Source organism: Cibotium barometz, chromosome 60 (assembly GCF_041138505.1).
Source record: "Cibotium barometz isolate CiBa-2024 chromosome 60, ASM4113850v1, whole genome shotgun sequence".
NCBI classification, from domain to species: Eukaryota; Viridiplantae; Streptophyta; class Polypodiopsida; order Cyatheales; family Cibotiaceae; genus Cibotium; species Cibotium barometz.
In genome coordinates, this window is record NC_141105.1 from 27,003,540 (window position 1) to 27,017,509 (window position 13,970).

Consider the following 13,970-nt stretch of genomic DNA (forward strand, 5'->3'; position numbering starts at 1 on the left):
TGAATTAGGGTTTTGTAAAATCCCAGAAATTTCCAAAATTCGGTCCCAAAGCTCAATCCGGCTACAAATGATTGGTGTTTCTCCCCTTGGTAGTTGTGAATAACTCTTCAAGTGTATCCATGGGGTAAATCTCCAATCAATAAGCTTGTTTGGCTCCCTTGTTGGAAAAATTCCGCCAGAGTCTCCTTTGTAATTGGAACCAAATCTCAAATGAAAATGCAACTTCTCAAATCACAATGCAATACTCTTTGTATCCCACAATGTCATGAAAGATCATATGCACTCTTTGTCCATCAAAGCATTTGCAATATCCACACAATATGACGGAAAAGGGGCCCCATTGCCCAAATGCATCCACAAAGTCGATGGTGAGGATTGTTGAGGACGCGCGTTGAAGCTTGCCGATCTCCCGGCCAAGCTCTTCTCACCCCTTCACCGAGTTTTCCTCCAAGGTGAAGGTTGAGGCCATTTCTTCACACCGGTGTACCTAATCCCCCTTTGTACCGCTTTACCAAGCAATCACGGCACAAAGAGTTCAAGCCATTCTCCCCTTGGCCTCTCCAACCAATGCCAAGGTACCCTCACACATTGCTAGATTCTATAGAAACTTGAAGTGGTAGCAATGGTGAGTGTAGGTACAAAATGATGTGGATAATATCAAATGATAGAACAAGTTTGTTGGCTTACAAGTATTGAGCATGACTCATGCCCTTTTACAATTTAGAACTCATCAATAAAGCATGGGCTCATGCCTCAATCCATCATCCAAAAGCTCCAACACAAACCAACAATTCACAATGCCCTCACCATGGCATTTGCATAAGCATTTGTTAACCACAATCAAGGCATTTGCAATTGCATTCCAATAATCCCTTTCACATCATATTGACAAATGCATGCTTCCAAAACTTATGCTCTCTTATGCCCATGTGTAAAACATAGCATTGGCATGGCTATGTATAGCATCCATAGTGTCCATATGGCATCAAGATGAGCATGAGGGACTCCAAAAACATTGCATAAGCTTGCTATTCCATCAATGGCATGCCAAATGAGACATAATGAAGAAAATCCCCCAAAATGTGATCTATGAATTGGCCAAGCTCATGTGGAATCAATTCCTTTCACCATTGCCATCAATAATGCATGGAGAAGCAATATTGGCATGTGAATGGTCAAGCTTTAATGGTTAATTTCTGAAAATTAGGGGAGTTTGAATGTGTCCAACCCTAATCCATTCCCAAGCTCCACCAAATGCTTCAAACTTGCAAGGGATTGATCAAACCACTCACCAATGTCATCCGGAAAGCTTCAATGGTAGAAAATGTTGAAGAAGCCTCTTGTTGAAGAAAAACGTGGCCCCTTTTTGCTCCCTGATTTGCAGCCATTAAAGACCTCCCATGTGCAAAGAAGATGGCTTAAAATAAGCTTCAAACAATGGCTAAGCTTCATAGCTTGGAGGAGGCATGGAAGAGGCGACGAAATCAGCGAAATTCAGCCACGAAATTCAGCGTGGAAGTGAAAAATCAGCCCCATTGCTAGTCTCCATGCTCATTGAGAGAAGAAATCACCATAATATGATGCTTGCAGCCATCTATGTTGAGTAGAACTTGGCAATGAAAGCTCAACTTTCAGCCATGGAGAAAGGTTCACAAGCTCCCAAATCTTGAGAAAAAATTTGCAAGAAAGAGGCTCAAATGAAAGATCTCAAGAAGCTCTACAAAAGCCCTAAGGTTTGGCATCAAAACGGGTAGAGGAAGAGCATCCCATGGCTATGGAAAGCTTGAGGAAGAAGAAGATGATTACTAAACGTGATTAGCAGAAAAGTTAATTGCAATTAGTCACTTGCCCTAAGTTTTGGTCCTACTGCCCCAAATTTTTGATCCAGAGGCCCAAAATTTGGTCCAAAAATGGCAAAAATTGGCCAAAATCACTCAAAATTCAAGCAATTTCCATGAAATGCTCACCATCTCCATGAGATTAAGCAAGATTAGAGAAAATTTATCAAGAATCACTCAAGGATTACAAGAAAATGAGAAAAAAATGAAAGAAACTCAAATTTTCAAGCAAATTTTCCCAACAACCCATGCATGCCCATGATCAAAATCAAGAGCTCTGATACCAATTGGAATGAAGGGATGTAATGCATGAAAAATATGAGTAATCACCATGTAAACATGATGCCTAAGTGTGTTTAGTCTCTCACCAAGAGAATGGAAATAGCCTTCCACAAGCCAAGAGAGAAGCCATGAGCTCCAAGAAACATAAATTTTCATTTCTAAAAATGATCATCCAAAATTACAACCATGGTCCAAGTCTCCTCTTTTATACATGGACTTGTCCCATTATTAACCCTATTGAATAAAGTTCCTACTTTATTACAATTCCACACATTCGGTCTTGCAAGACATCGAAGCTTGCATGGGACACATTGGAAGCAATGTATCAGGTACGCAACGAGGCAAGAGTTGCGTACTTGAAGAGGCAATTGGATCTTCTTTCTACGGATGAGGGTGACTCCATGATAGATCATCTCACCAAAGTGAAAGATTTGCAGGAACAATTGCTCAACATTGATGAGGTTATCCTAGACAGACAGCTGGTCACCAACACTCTTCATTCTTTACCACCTTCCTACTTGGGCTTTCACACCTCACTCAACCTCTCTATGAGAGGTGGTGATCCCGTCACTTTTGAAGAGCTGGTGGGTTTACTCTTGCAAGAAGAGCAAACAAGAGCAAACCTATCTAGCAACCGTGGTGGAAACAAGGCATTTATAGCCAAGGATAAGGGTAAAGCAAAGAGCTTTAGGCATGGGAGACAACACGCTAGTAAGGCTGGTCATAGACAGCCCTCTTCTGGTGGTGAAAAGTCTAACAAAGGGGATGCAAACAAGCCTAAAAAGAAGGGCAAATGTCATTACTACCATAAGCCTGGCCACTACATCAATGAATGTAGAAAGCGGATTGTAAAAGAGAGAGAAAAAAAAGATGCAGGCAATGCAGTAGTAGACTCTTCTGATGACAAAGCACAACAATCGGCTAATGTAATTTAGGAAGAGTACACTTTTTTGGTCACATGCACTAGTGACACACGAAGTGCTTCAGACAATGATATGTCTTGCATTGCATCTGACAAACAGGATGTATCATCGTATTTTGATAGTGGTGCTTTCAAGCCAATCACTTCATGCAAAGATGTATTTTAGCACTTGGTTTATGCTTCAAATGGCCGCACTGTATCATGTGCAGATCATACCACATATCCAGTAAAGGGAATTGGCAATGTCAGACTTGTTGCAGCCAATGGTGCCAATATATGTATGAAAAATGTGTTGTATGTTCTAGGGATAAAGAAAAATCTGTTCTCCGTTCTCAGCCCCATAAACGACCAAGGTTTAAAGGTTGAATTTGAAGATGGAAAGTGTTTGGTAAAAGACCCATCAAAGGGTTATGAAGTAGTCACTTCTAGAACACGATACAAGGCTTGTATAAGCTAGACAGCTATGACAAGCGTACTTATGATGCAAATACAGTGGCTGCCCACACTCCTGCTATGCATGATGCAGAGCTATGGCATGCTTGTTTTGGGTATGTAAATTTTCGGAGTTTGATGCTTTTGCAGAAGCATCATATGGTTGATAATATGCCGCCTCTTGAGTCTCCAACAAGACATGTATGTGAGGGGTGTATTTTGGGAAAGATGCATCGAAAACCATTCCCCAAGGATGGAGCTGTTAGAGCTGAAAGTAAATTACAGCTCATACACAGTGATGTATGTGGTCCAATGTGGACACCATCCATAGGGGGCATCTTTATTTCGTCACATTCATTGATGATGACTACTCCATGTTTGCTTGGATTTACCCCTTGAAAGAAAAAGCAGAGGTGTTTACATGCTTTCAACACTTTGTAGCAATGGCTAAAAATATGTGTGGATGTAAAGTCCAAACACTCCGCTCAGATAGAGGTGGAGAATACATGTCAAATGCATTCAAGGATTATATGCTTCAAAAGGGCATCAAACACCAATGTACTATGCCTTATACACCACAACAAAATGGTGTAGCTGAGAGGAAAAACAAATCTCTCATGGAGATGGCAAGATGCATGGTGAAAGCACAAAAGTTGCCTCACAATTTTTGGATGGAAGCTATAATGTGTGCCACTCATGTGTTGACCAACAAAAGCTTTGAAAACCATAACACCATTTGAGGATTGGTATAGCCGAAAGCCACAAGTGGATTATATGTGTACATTTAGTGTTTGGCATATGCACATGTGCCAGAACAACTTCGAACAAAGCTAGATGATAAAGCTATGAAATGCATTTTTGTGGGCTACAGCAATGAGAGCAAAGGATACCGTCTTTATAATCCAATAACAGGATTTTTGTCAATAGAGATATGGTATTTGCTGAAAATTCAGTACAGCCCATGTACAGCTTGTATAAAAGTCATGATACAGGCATACACGACATGTTTGATGGGCTATTACCCATTGCAATTAGGGGGGATTCAGATCAGCCAGCCCCTACACAAGAAAATCCTCATGTTCTAGGGGATTCAGATCAGCCAGCCCCTACACAAGAAAATCCTCATGTAGAACATGTGGAACACCCAGCCATTCAGCCCCCTTCTATGGAAGAAGTGGGAGATCTTATCAGGGAAGAGCAAACAGCCATGCACCTTTTGAATCGAATTGAATTGAAGGTTGGCCCACTTGGGTAATGTGGCACAAATCGATTAAAGCAAAGAGGGAGGCATAAAGGCTTTAAGACACAGCCAAGTCGGTGCCAAGATGGTTGTTGAAAACTTTGCAAGAAAGTAAACTTGCAGCTCCACTCATCACAGGTAGAACAAGGGCTAGTTCTAGCCATGCATTGAATATGCATCATGGGGAGTCTGCATTAGTCATGGGTGGTCTCTTTGATTCAAAAGAGCCTTCTTCTTATGAAGAAGCACATGAGAATGAGCACTGGGTGCAAGCTATGCAAGATAAAATCTCTTCTATCATGAAGAACAATACTTGGGAGGGATCTTGTGGACTTGCTGAAAGGCAAGCATGTCATTGGAGAACAAAGTGGGTGTACAAAGTCAAAAGGAAGACTGATGGTACTATTGACACGTACAAAGCAAGACTTGTGGCTAAAGACTTGCTCCTACTTCGAGAATGACTACAATAAGATCAGTTATTGCATTGGCTCTGCACATAAAGGATGGAAAGTGCATCAATTGGACATCAAAACTGCATTCTTAAATGGGGATTTACAAGAGGAAGTATATGTAAATTAGCCCATTGGTTTTGTAGTTCCTGGTGAGGAACATAAAGTATGCAGGTTACACAAAGCATTGTATGGGTTAAAGCAAGCTCCAAGAGCTTGGTATAATAAAATACATGCTCATCTAACCAGCCAAGGTTATGTGAATAGTCCAGCTGAAAGCACATTGTATGTGAAGAAAACTGGTACCAATATTCTCATAGTCATCTTGTATGTAGATGACATGCTCATTACAGGGACTAGCAAAGCACAAATTTCAGATTTCAAAGCTGATTTGAAAGCTAAATTTGATATCTCAGATTTGGGACCTTTACACTACTATCTCGGCATACAGTTTATGCATACAGATGATGGCATTATTATGCAACAAACTAAGTATATAAAAAGTTTGATAAAAGGTTTCACATGGATGAATGGAAGCCCATTTCTACTCCAGTAGAACTAGGTGTACGGCTTCCTATGCATGATATTGGAGAGCCTTTTGAGGTCGGCATTTACAGCCAAGCAGTGGGTTGCCTCATTTACTTGTGTAACACGAGGCCTGACATATCTTTTAGGGTGTCTTTGTTGAGCAAATTCATGCACAGCCCAGGCACAAAGCATTGGCAAGCAGTCAAACACATTTTTTGTTATCTTCAGGGTACCTTGGATCTTGGTTTGTTCTATCCTAGGGAGGGCAGCTTGCAACTTTATGCATACAGTGATTCAGATTGGGCTGGTGATTATGATACCAGGCAATCCACCAGTGGGAATTGTTTTTTTCTTGGTAGTTCATGCATATCTTGGTTGAGCAAAAAGCAACCCACTGTTGCCACATCTACTTGCGAGGCTGAGTACAAGGCAGTCTTCACAGCTACAGTAGATTGTGTATGGTTGAGGAGATTGGCTGATGTTTGTGAGTGTCAACAGACACCCACCACCATTCTCAGTGATAGCCAGAGTGCTATGGCCGTGGCACGAAATCTCGTATTTCATGCACGTACCAAGCACATTGAGATTCATTATCACTATGTCAGAGAGAGGTTACATGCAAGGGAGATCAGTTTATCTTACTGCCCTACACAAGATAATGTTGCAGATCTATTCACTAAGGCTTTACATGAGAAAAGTTTGAAGCTTTCCGCAAAGCTTTGGGCTTACTCTCATACAGAGAGTGATCTGCTACCTTGTACAGGTTCACACTTTCACTACAAGGGAGATTTGTAGGCATATACTCACTCATGGTAGTGCTATGTGTGAACAGGGCTTAACCAAGGGCACTTTTTCCCATGTGGTTTTTCCCCTTGGATATCAAGTGTGAAAGGACACTCTATCCATATAATATTTTGTACTTCTATATTATATGGATGTGACACACATGCAAGGGTTGACTTGCGTTTTGTGGCTACCACACTTTTGGCTCTCTCTCTCTCTCTCTCTCTCTCTCTCTCTCTCTCTCTCTCATTTCTATGTGAGCTTTTTCTTCCTGCACCTAACCCTAATTTGCAGGATTTTGTGTGTGAGTGTGTGAGTCCAACACCAACAGAAACTACCTTTCCTAGACAACATTACTCAAGAAATTGCATTATGATGATGGTTGTTAAGCACAACACACCCCAAGAAGGTATATTATTGCAATGTCAACCCCGGATTATGCCTCGCAAAACAACCCAAGGATAAGAATCGACACCCAACTCCTAACCAACCACAAGGTGCCCCATACCACCGGAACACACCCCACGGAGCAGTCTCTACTAGGCAAGCCCAAAAGATCAATTTTCCCCTAAATCCAAGCACTATATTTAGATGTCAGAATCCCCTTTGCTTAGCCTAGTGTACATCACTAAGCCTACAAGAAAAATATCATTTTCACATTTGACACAAAATTAAATTTGGCAATTTCGATGCCCTTATGAGTTGCATTCAGTAACTTTGAAGCTTTGGTTCAAACAGAAGGAGAACTTGAATGTATCTGAGGCAACTTTGAGGAAATCAAATTAATGTAAAATGGGTAATGTTTATTGATATGAGTTTTGATCACTATTAGGTCTATTCTTCATTAGTATTTTATAGGACCTTGATAATTTGGAAGAAGTCACGAAATTCAAGAACACTCCATCATTGTCTTTAGTGCTTTCAGCATAGGCAAGGCACTATCAGTTTTCAAGGTATGGGAAAGCTGAATTTATCTTTATTATCTAAAGGGATTCAATTGCTTTGAACCATATGATTCTTTGTGCTATGTAATATAGGTTACATTAACTTACAAAGATTTGCTCATGTGAAACATGACAAAGTGAAATTTTAATTTTAATTAGTAAGCTAATTAACTACTTGAAGTGCACAGGATGCGAAGGGCTAGATTATGGATCGTAATTAGAGCAAATAGGCTTATTCGCTAAAAGTATGATGATTTGGAGACTGAACGGTAATTTTGTCCCTCAAAAAATAAGCTAGGTTAATTTTGGCTTAATTAGCGTTGGGCATTTTGGAGTAGGAAGCATTAATTTTAAATATGGTTCCACCAAAATTACTCTCCCAACGACAAATTCAGGCTCCGCAGGACTGTTTTTTGGTCAAGAAGTTACAGATGAAGAACTTGCCATTAAAATTGGACAATCTGTCTCTCTGCCACACATCAATGTAGCCTCATCCTGGCAAGTTGCAACATGCACAAGCCCCACAACCCTGCTGCTTACTTTCTGGTTTAAGACGCCCAGCCCACGAGTGGCTGTGCCTTGCCAATGGTGACCCTGTACAAGCTCTCCGTACATATGTACGACACTACATAAAGCAAACGACCTCTCTGCGAGGTTTTTGTGTAGCTTGTTGTATACCTGCCCAGAGTAGCCTTCCTATGCCCCCCAACACCCCAAACCAACAAATCTATCTGGCAGCAGCATGCCACCTATGGTGAGCTGAACACGAGACAGCTATCCGGTAGATTGACGGCGTTGAATCTGTTGCTCACCCCCTTCCATCTCATAAACCTTTCACTGTGGTTGTCAAGATTGTAAGGAATATCCCGTTCCTGTCGCTATATTTGCTGATTTTCATAAGGATTTATGATGATCCGCCCTAAATCAACTCGAAAACAAGCTCACAAGAGCCACAAATAGCTGCCTAATAGATAGAAATAAGATTCACGTGAGGCACCGGGATGCTAGCTGTAGCGAGTTGATAAAAAGCATGTGCAATGTTTGGAATCTGCAAGCTAATGAGAGTGCCTCTTTTCTTTTTAGCTGGTTGCTCGTGTACACACACTTGGTCAACCAAAGCTCCACAATTTGAGAGCAAAAATGGTGAATAAACCGAAAGCGCAAAAGAAAGTGGCCATCCTTATCCACTCTGATTTTACTCAACCGATTTCAGATATCTGCACCAACCCACATCTCCATGACGTGCTGCCCCTTGTACAACCATATGCACATCTGTACGGCCACCTATATGAGCATCCCTACATTGTCTGGCCATTCCTACGATTCTACAGCCTGCACAACCAGTATGATTAGCACCAAGTTGTACCACAAAAGAATACAAAAACAGCATGCTTTTTGAGAAAAAACATGCTTCTCCTCATCACAATTTCGCCCTCCCACAGGAACATACCCTCACGCAAATCAGCTCCTGCAGGGGTTTCTTCTAGTGGTGATCCTGCACAACAGCTGAAAAAGCACTTACTGTGGCATCAACCAGTCAATCAGTCCTTTTCCCACTCCTCCCTTCCACCTGCACTTGCCCTTACGCATCACAAGGTGCAAATTCAGTTTGTGTGGAAGTCCCTGGTGGAGATCCTGCAAATCGGACGAAAAAGCAAGTGACCGCAAAGCACTTCCTATGCCATCAACTGTTCTTCAAAAGCTCTCAACCAAATAGGTCTGGCCCTGAAACAAAACACCAGCCCTGAGATTCCATTTCTCTATCCCTCAACCAAGACCTGTAGGAGGAGGATTCTCAGCTGCAGAAGAATCTTTACAAGACTTCAAGGACACTCACTCCAATATCAATGTAAGGACTGCACATACCTAGAACGCTTCTTGTGTAAAGCTAACCTGCTTCGAATCTAGCAATGATGAACGTGATAGAATCTAATCTCCTCTCCCAGTTGTAGGTTTTCCCATTCAGAACCACCTTGTTGCCTCGAGTCAGCCCTGCCACGGCAATAGGCCTTGGATTCCCACACCACCAAGACCATATCCCATGTTGAGCTACTCCTAGGCCTGAGGATCCACACTCCTAGCAGGCATCTCTGCCCATGGATAGCCTCCATCATTTCTTGCTATCTAAGACCTCGGTACTCTTTTATAAACCAGCCCCATCTATTTATTAGCATGTAGCCCTATCCTAAGGCCTTCTCTTTTTTTAGCCATTGGTCTACTTTAAACCTGACCCAAGGCTATCTAAACCTCATCCTTGCTAGCCCTAGCCTCTCACCCAAGATCCTATCAACTCCTAAGCCCGGCTAAGCCCTAACCTTAATCCAAGGTTAGCCTTTAACACTCAGTCTAGATGATCTCAGTTAGCCCATCCCCTGAACCTTAGGTCGTCCAACCCAAGGTTAATAGCGGGCTCGGCCAGATAGGGATGTAACACATGGACAATTGACTGAGCAGCACTTTGCTGCATTGAATTTGAAGAACTGCCTCCAAAATATGTCTAACAGCAGATGCTTTACATAAACCCATGGGAGAAATCCAAAAAATGAACTCTGATTTTCTAATAATACAACAATCTTTGATCCATTATACGTAAGGATTGTGCTGCATTAATAATGTCATATTTTTTATTGCATATGTATCTCTTGACCTTGCATATTCGGCCACCTACTCCCTTCCCCCTATATCATGGCACGTCACTGATGTGATGGAGAATGCAATGCTATGATGCTCCTATGATTTTTCTAGAGGCTCCTCCAGATCAGGTCGTCGATCCAACGTCTCACTATTGACAGCGTCATTGAAAGCATTTGGATATTGAGCAATCAGGCGGGCCTTCAAGATTCTGCAAAATTTAAAGCAAGAGAGGAAACTCTCATTAGCCACCCAGTTCCTGGCTTGACCATCTAAAAGCTAACTTAGAAATCATGATGAATTGCCTGATGCGGGTAAAAATATAGTCCAGGTCGTCCTTCATAGATTTAACCAGCCTCGTATTTCTTGAAAAGTCATTTGCAACAGCAGCAAAGCTTCGTTCGGAGAAATCATTCAGATGCGAAAGTACTGCATTGCTGTCCTGTAGTCTGCCAAGTCTGAAAAAAACAATGTCCACACAACCTTCACAGATAGTCGGGAAGAAAAGGTGTCGTGCAAGCTTAATACAAGTGATGAATTTTCTCTGAATTTTACTAAGCCTGGTAAGATAGAAAAATAAAATTATCCTCAATAATGCTAGCTTGCATTAACATAGTCACCAACACTTAAATTGCTTAATGGTCCTAGGGCTTAATGGTACTAGGGCTTAAGGTAGATAGAGCCCTTGGCTAAAGAGCACTATCTCACACATGCACATGTGTGAGAACTAAGGTGGACATGAGTAGTTTCCAACACTTCCATTGCTTAATGGTACTAAAGCTTAAGATAGAGCCCTTGGCGAAAGAGCACTATCTCACCAAAGTGGTAGTATTTGAGATGGCACAATTACTAAAATGCGTACAGCCCTCGGCATACTCGGTCCATAGCTTGTGCAAACCAATATATATGAAGAAGAGCCACGTTTAAGTTTTAATCCTTCAACGATGTGTATGCCTTCCCCTTAATATACCCTCTTACAAAGCCATACGTAAAATGGTACTTGCCTCCAATTGACAAATCCAAGACTGCATGACTTCCCATGTTTTCACCTTTTTTTCATCCAAAAATGAGTCAGAATGAGAAGGGGGTTCCCCTTCTCCACTCTTGGAATCTAGGAGCTCTTTACCCCATCCAAACAGTCAATGCACACGGGTGCCAGAAAAGAAAAAATTTTCAAGTTCCCTGGTCTCTGATAACAATTGTAGATCTCTTATGCATATGTGCTAGGGTTTTCAGAATGGAAAGATAAGAGAGTAATGGAACTCACACGACACACACAATAGTCTAAATCTATTATGTTGTATTATGTACAAAGAAACAAATCACTCCAGCATGGGTTCAGGTCAGCCAGCATCTATGGGTGCCTTCTGTCATGGCCCTGTGAAAATGGAGCAGGACAAGTGTGGGCATGGTGGTTGCAGAGTCAGAATATTTTATGATTCACATGGGGGGTGCCCGGACAGTGTTTAAGATGTGTGGACATCCCTAGGTGTGAAGGGGGGAACTAAAAACATTAAGTTTTAATGTTTATTGGAGTTTGCCCCTAGGCCTTAGTGGCCCTAGGAACTTATTAAAGTTGGGGCCCTAGGGATTAAATTGGGGAAGAGTTTTCTCTCTCTTCCCTTTTTGGGGAATCGTGTAGCAAAAGAGGAGCTTCTTTCATGCGCATGTTATCCTAGCGTGGAAAAGCACAGGAAGAAGGAGGCGGCTGTTTTGCTGTGTGCTGTTGCTGTTTTTCTGAGTAGAATCAGCCGTACAGCACTGTACAGCCAGAACTGGGCAAACACTCTCTCTCTCTCTTTCTCCTCTGTTGCTGGCTGCGCACAGGTACTGCTGCTGGAATACTCTGCGCACAGGTCTGAATAGACTGTACCAGCAGGTACAACAGCCAGTACAACACTGTACGGCTGCCGTATAGTGTACGGACAGCCAGGTACAGCAAGTACATCTGCTGCAGGCTGCTGCAGGTGGTGCAAACAGGTGCTGGACAGACCTGAATACTCTGATTCAGGTTGGTACAGAAGTGGACAGCAGGCTGTTTATGCAAATACAACTCCTGGCACGTATCCCGAGGCGGTACAGACGGGTACTGTGCTGATTTTCAGATCTGTATTTTTCAAGGACAGCATAAGAGTGAGCATCAGGAGGAGGATACAGGCAAGTGCAAGCACACGTGTGAAGCAGGGTTGTGGATTCAAGTGCCTGCAGGCACAGATTGGTGCTGTTGCTTCCTCCAGTGTTGTTTCACGAGCTGAACTTGGTAAGCTCTGTTTCTGTTCATCCATCTCTCTTTCTACTGCTTGATGTCTGCTGCAGGTATGTGTTATCTGGCTCCTTGTGAGAGGAGGGGTATGGCAGATTGACAAGGGACTAAGACAGAGATTGGACAGCACATGTATGTTTGAGCTGAGAAGATGTATCATGCTCTTGAGTTATGCCAGATGTATGCCCATGGCTGGCCTGCTTTGTGATCTTGGCTGATCAGAGGGAGGCACAGTGTGTTGCTTGAGGACACAGATCTGTGTGCATAGATCCTCTGTGCTGAGAAGGATTTGTGGGCCGTCAGATTGGACTTACAGGTGTAAACTCTTGGCTGGTCTTTGTGTTGTACTCAGCCATACATATTATTTTAATTGAATAAAGAAATACCGCAAGGGGCGCCAAGCTTTGGGACCAACCGGTGTCGCTGTGTTTTCAGATTTGGGCACTCTAGCCCCAATCTGTGTTTTGTTTCTCATCTAGACTACAAGTGGACGGGTGATTGCTCCTACCGCACTCTGGTTTTCTATCAGAGGCCGGTTTCAAGGTTCCGTTGCCGGGACCAATCATCAACTTTCTGAAGGGGGTGAGCTCGTGGTTGCTTTGAAAAAAGCCATCGCTGAAAATTCAGCAATCATGTCTGATACAGAGGAAGAGTACTTCTATCATGAAGAAGAAGAGCAAGAGACTTCTCCTGAAAGAGATGTATCTGAGGATATTTTTGCAGGAGAACAGGCTGCAGATGTTGAGCCTTATGAGGATGTAACACAGCCAGAAGATGTGCATGGTAAAGAGGATGATGATGCTCGGTTCAAAGATCGCTTGGCTAGTGTTATGGATACTTTTATGCAGCTCACTCAGAGTGAGAGATTTGCTGAATTTTTAAGATCTCGCTCAGAGCCCCGCACAAAGCCCCAGAAAAAGAAGAAGAAGGTTCGTTCAAAGAATCTTTCTCAAGGTCATAGTGGTACCACTCCACAGGATCCATCTCCTGCACAGTTTCCGAACATGCAGCATGCTTTTGGTGCTAACCCACAGAGTTCCTTCTATGGACAGCCACCTATTCCTCAGCAGAACATGCATCCAGGTTATTTTGGTGGTGGCTCGGTGTTTCAATCCATGACTGGGGGTTATCCTCAGGGAGGCATGGGTATGTATGGGCCTTTTGGAGCCAATTTTCAGCCTGGCATGCAAGGGAATATGTATGGTGGTATGCAGTCCGGTATGCAAGGAAATGTGTTTGCAGGCATGCAACCTGGGATGCAAGGCAATATGTTTGGTGGCATGCAGCCAGGTATGCAGCATGGAATGTTTGGAAACATGGCTGGGATGTATGGTATGCCTGGTGTTGGAATGGGAAATGTTGACCCAATGATGGGTATGAATGTTGGGGGCAGCAATCTCACGAAACCACTTCCATATGATAATCTAACGCCTATGGGAAAGGCGAAGGATTACAAGGAAGGGGGAGCTGCAGTGAAGTTTGACACTTTCAGTGGGGCCAAGGATAAATTGAAGGCACTTACCTTTTTACAGCAGTTTGATGCTGCTTTTTCTGGTGGGAATTACAGAGAGTCCTCGAAGGTGAGGAAAGCTGCCACTTTTCTCAAGGGCAATGCTTTGCAGTGGTGGTCTACTCTTCTTTTGCAGGGCATAGCACCC

The 13,970-nt window shown here is 42.7% G+C and overlaps 1 protein-coding gene across 1 annotated transcript in view; it reads right to left on the minus strand.

The window, feature by feature from the left end:
- Nucleotides 1–9,949: 9,949 nt before the first annotated feature.
- Nucleotides 9,950–13,970, minus strand: part of LOC147605187 (kxDL motif protein) — a 32,997-nt gene continuing 28,976 nt past the window's right edge. Inside the window, exons 2-3 of the mRNA XM_086793939.1 lie at nucleotides 10,355–10,507; nucleotides 9,950–10,260 (exon numbers count right to left, since the gene is read on the minus strand). Of these exons, the coding sequence (XP_086650065.1) occupies nucleotides 10,149–10,260; nucleotides 10,355–10,507 (265 nt within the window). The 3' untranslated portion in view covers nucleotides 9,950–10,148. The remainder of the gene's footprint in view (nucleotides 10,261–10,354; nucleotides 10,508–13,970) is intronic.